We start from the raw sequence: 5334 nt of genomic DNA, 5'->3' as shown, positions 1-5334 counted from the left end.
TAATACTTAACATCTTAATATCAGTCATTAAGATCAGCAAAGGACTTCTTATACGTGCTGTTGTGACAGGTCTCTTTTACATTTTTTTCTTAATTCTATGTATTAGTCCAAGAATTTGCTACTGAACAGATTCTCTTGGGTATTTGGTTGCATCAAAGTGTTTAGATTCATTGATAGCTTGATTGTAAACCACATTTATTTACATTGATGATGGTTGTCAAGTAATGATTGTAAAGCACTTTGAGTATATAAGGTGCTACATAAATGTAAAATATCATTTATTTGAAAATGAAATGCCTCTGCCTGCCTTTACGTATTAATTCAAGCATTTGGTCCCCAATTATATTTAAGTTCTCCTCCAGCCTTTTTCTTACACCATAGCCCATTTTATTAAAAGCAAAATAATTACTGAAATTAGGTCAGTTTTTAAATTTGTTTGTTTTTGTTTTTAGATAGGTCACCACATAAGAGGATTTTATTTCATGTACATGCTGTTTGGAAGTTCAGGTTTCATTTATTTCTGTATATTAATACAAATTAGTAATTTTAAATCAAGCCAAATGTAATTCAGAATTTTCATAAGTTGTAGTCAAATGTTTGGTTTTAAATTCCTACTTCCATTTTTGTAAGAAAATCGACCTAAAAATTAGTAGTGTTTTCATTTGTCCTCAGAAATCGTACTTGAAGGAAGTATCAGAATATACACAGAAATGACTTTATGCATTGTGTTGATTCTTACATTAAGTACAGAAATCTAAACGCAGTGTGAATGCTTCTGCCTAATATGACCATAAAGCAGCAAGAATTAGTGATAATGGACAGAACCACCTGAGTAGAGTGCATTGCGAGATTTCAGGAGGCTACGCCAAACTAATCAACATAAAAAGTTTTGACTTTAAAAGATCAAAAACTATTTAGGATGGTTCTTACCCCCAACCCCTGATTTTCCAAACCACATAAGGATCCACCTGCTTTAGAACAGAGTGTGAAGCCAATCTTGGTTAAATTAAAATAACTGGGAAATTATACCTGTAGGATAAGATCGATGGACATAGAGTCTATGAGCTATTTATTTAAAGGACTATATCCTATAAGATATGAAGTTTTTATTTTACTTCTCTATTTACTGCCCCAGTCCTGGTCTCTGACCCACCCACCTCCTCAGATAGAGTTCTCTAAATGGGTTAGAACGGTGCCACGCTTTTAGAAGGAAGTTTTACTTCTTATTTTTCTTCAGCATCTGTTGTTTTATGCTATTATTTTGGTGTTTTACAGTGATAACTTTCACTCTCCTTTACTGTACCCTTAAAGTTTAGTATATTACTTTAAAGTATATAGAAGAAATTATATTTCTAAACATTGTTTGATTTTTTTTAAAAAAAAAAAGCAGGAGTAACACTTAGCTATAACAGTGACAACTCTGTCCAGCTTTGGGCAGGATTTATGAAATTGATATCTCTCCTGTAATGCTTAGTAATTTCTCAGGAGGTTTGTGATGATGCATGGTCTCTCTGGAAGGTGGAAGACATTGGGTGCTTTATTTAGATGTGAGCTGTGCTGTATTTTCACAAACCCCTTAGACACAGTGGCCACAGTTCACTTAGACAGTGGAGCTAGTCCTGTCCTCACCAATGGACTAAGTACAGTGTTATTGCATTAGGTTGAGGTGATACATCAGCCTACTCTAGTGTCTGAATTCTTATAATCAAAAAGCTTATTTGCTGTTTTCCTTCTAGCCATGGTAGGAAAATATAAGGTAAATAACTAAGGAATATTAAAGCATAAAATTTATGTTCTGCAGTGTCTATTTAAGAAGTTCATTATGGAAAAAAATGCAGCAAATATTGTAGTTTACCACATCTAAAAAGAGAATAAACAATACAGTTGTACTTAAAAGAACTTCCCAAAATTTCAGTTATATCTTTTTATAATTTGTCTAATTACTTGTTAATAGTCAAGAAAAAGAAGTCCCTAAATAAAGGACCCATGTTCCAAAATTGATCAAGATTGAATTATTTCTATTAGATAGCACTAGCCTGGTTCAAAAAAAACAACACAAAAAAACATTGGCTTAATGCAGTGGTTCTCAACCTGTGGGTCGCGACCCCTTTGGGGGTCGATCGGCCCTTTCACAGGGGTCGCCTAAATACATCCTGCATATCAGATATTTACATTACGATTCACAACAGTAGCAAAATTACAGTTATGAAGTAGCATCGAAAATAAGTTTATGGTTGGGGGTCACCACAACAGGAACTGTATTAAAGTGTCGCGGCATTAGGAAGGTTGAGAACCACTGGCTTAATGGGATACTTAGATTATAATAAGGAAATATTGTTTGTAATTTTGTTGAAGTTTTATTGCTTTGTTTATATAATAAAAGCTCAAATGTACAAAATTAAGCTAAATGTTATCCAGCCAGAGACTTTAGCCTATATATTTCATTAGTTTTCACAAAGGCATGAAAATCCATGCTGTCCAAATAGATCAGCAATAAGTTGTAAGTGAAAGATGAGTTTAGTTGAAGAAAAGACATTTTATTTATGTGCTGCTTTACTCGCATCTCCTTTTCAATAACAGTTTTGTTAACTAATGGCATAAAATATTTTTTAGTATCTCTTGCTCTTAGATAAGCATTTATCCTTTAAAGATAATAACCATGTTAAAAACTTGAAAATCTTTATCCCGATATAAGAATTATCTTGCAACACAAATCTAAAATTTTAAATTATCTTAACTCTGCATTGAATCTCTAATTGTCCAGATCTCAGACTCCAGGAATGTTACAGTTATCCTCAGTTGGAACCTGTGAGATTTATCTGAAAAAGCATCCACAACTCACAGCTAGTAAGTACAAACCTAGCTAGTGCACAGACACATGGATCAGACATCTCTGGTCCTACAGTGAGAGAAAAGTACTCAGCATCTTGCTTTTGCTAAGGGAAAAATAACAACATTAAGGCAAAATGCTTTTTGCTGTCTGCTCATTAAACTATGGAAGGATATTTTTACTTTTTAGCCTAGTATTATGAAGGGGCCCTTTTCTTAGAAATGGCTGTAGAGCGGATGTAGCATTGTACTTCTTAACAGCAAAGCCTGTGTGATATCCCAAAGTAGGATGAAGGAGTGTACTCAACAAAATTAAAATGGATATCAGAAACTTTGAAAATTCTTTTAGCATGTTTTTTTCATTTTGTCCTTTTTTTAAATATAAGTTAAAAGGATTTTCCATTCTGTAATGATCATCCCTTTTCCTATGGCTCCCACGGTTAACTTCGGCACCTCCTTTTGGTAGTTGTACAACCTAGTTTCATTACATTTAGAAAGCGGTTTCAGAGCCCATTCTTTGTAACTATAATGATTTTCTATCATGTAGTTTTTATATGAGGAAGGTTATTCTCAATGTATCTGTCATCCAATTTTTTACTTTCTATAAAGCATATTTAAATAAGAATTGGTGTATGTTCCTTTTATTGAAAAATTTGCAAAGATTTTAGTGTCTAACGTGAGCACAATAATTTTAGGGCCTAAAGTTTTACAGTAAATATCATTCATTTCTCAGAAGCCTAAAACACAAGAAATAATTTGTTTCTAACTGCTAATGTCTACTCCTCCCCATTCCCTCAAATCACGGAAGCATTAATATTTAGCTTCCTTTTTGTAAATGAAGGATAGTGCAGATGTAATGACATACTTCTCTTTTAAATCACTGATTATGTTTTTGGAAGTATATACTGATTTTTTTAATAGTCTTTTATATTCATAAAGATAATATAATTCACATGTATTATCTTTATGAATATAAAAACTTATGACCTTTATATTTAATGTTATCTTTAAATGCACTTGGATTCTTCACATTGCACTTAAAATGATAGAGAAGGGACATTAGTTGTTGAAAAACTAGACACCTGAACCTAGTTATGAGTTTTGGCAGTATTGGGGGATCTATAAATGTTTTCTAACAATTATATATCAGCAATTACAGCTATGTCTCTTCACTATTCTTCTGTTTTCTAATATTTTCTAATAACATTCTGTAAGATAAGATTGTATGCTGTATATAAGTGAGCATAGAAATCTGAGAAAGTAATAGAACTGCTGTTAAGGCAAATCCTAGAGAGTAGAGTGGATTTTTGGGATAAGAAATGGCCTAGTTATAAAACACATCCAGGCAGATGGAAATATTAAAACAGTTAAAACTTACATTGTCTTAACAAATGTTCCTAAAGTAAAAGTTCACATAAAATTTTCTGACTTTATTATGTGATCATTTGATAAAAAAGAATAGGCAAAAACAATTTATTTTTTAATTATCCTTCCCTTCATTAGGCATTAACCGGGCACACACTATTAACTATATATGTTATATTGGAGGGGAATGCACCTGTTTTCATTTTGAAACTGTTAGCCCATTACTAGACCTAAGGTAATGATTTAAGGTCATTAAGAATACTGTGATTTGTCCGGCCAGTGTGGTTCAGTGGTTAAACATCGGCCTATGAACCAGGAGGTCATGGTTTGATTCCCAGTCAGGGCACATGCCCAGGTTGCAGGCTCAATTCCCATTAGGAGGTGTGCAGGAGGCAGTCGATCAATGATTTTCATCATTGATGTTTCTATCTCTCCCTCTCCCTTCCTCTCTGAAATCAATAAAAATATTTTTTTAAAAAAGAATACTGTGATTTGATGAGATGAGAAGAAATCTGTCCCTCTTAATTATACAAAAGCACCACAGAAATTTTTTTTTAAGTGAAGGCAAGAGTATACATTTAAAAAATATATATTCAAGAAGAGCCCTTATATACCTAATATGTTATCAGCAGTCTCTGAATTAGATGGTTAGGGTCTGAAGATGAAGTCATCAGAGAAGGTATCCATAGCCGCAAAATTTTAGGCCCCAGGGGCTATCAAATATCCTGATTATATCTACTCAGAGCTTAAAGGAAAAATTAAATGCTATGAGAAGAACAGTCTCAAAGTGAGAAAAAGAAAACTATCAAAGCATGCTGAGGCTCTAATAATGTACATGGGAGACTTTAGAGATTTCTAAATTGACAAAAGATAGTAATTAGTTTAGCAACTATATTGTGAAATTAATAAAAGGGACTCGTTTATTCTTGGTGTATTTGTCAACATACGGTCGGTGATTACTGTATATACATTCTATCATGTTTATTTTATATATGTCACTATTAGAAATGAGTTTTATTATTTACTGTTACTTCTAATCACTTATGTATTATTTATACTTCATTGCAAGATTCACAGCACTTTACTAATATTAGATAATTTTTTTCCTTCTACCTTTCTGTGGCATGTTTTTATTTATCT

The 5334-nt window shown here is 32.7% G+C and overlaps 1 protein-coding gene across 2 annotated transcripts in view; it reads left to right on the top strand.

The window, feature by feature from the left end:
• HOOK3 (hook microtubule-tethering protein 3) overlaps nt 1–3451 on the top strand; it is an 88982-nt gene extending 85531 nt beyond the window's left edge. For both annotated transcript variants that reach the window (XM_015565180.1, XM_015565179.1), the window contains one exon: nt 2765–3451. In XM_015565180.1, coding sequence (XP_015420666.1) covers nt 2765–2867 — 103 coding nt within the window. In that variant the 3' untranslated portion in view covers nt 2868–3451. The remainder of the gene's footprint in view (nt 1–2764) is intronic.
• The last annotated feature ends 1883 nt before the right edge of the window (nt 3452–5334 follow it).

The sequence above is a fragment of the Myotis davidii genome, unplaced genomic scaffold (genome assembly GCF_000327345.1).
Source record: "Myotis davidii unplaced genomic scaffold, ASM32734v1 scaffold93, whole genome shotgun sequence".
NCBI classification, from domain to species: Eukaryota; Metazoa; Chordata; class Mammalia; order Chiroptera; family Vespertilionidae; genus Myotis; species Myotis davidii.
Note: the sequence above shows the minus strand (reverse complement) of the source record. Positions and strands in the feature narration are given on the sequence as shown.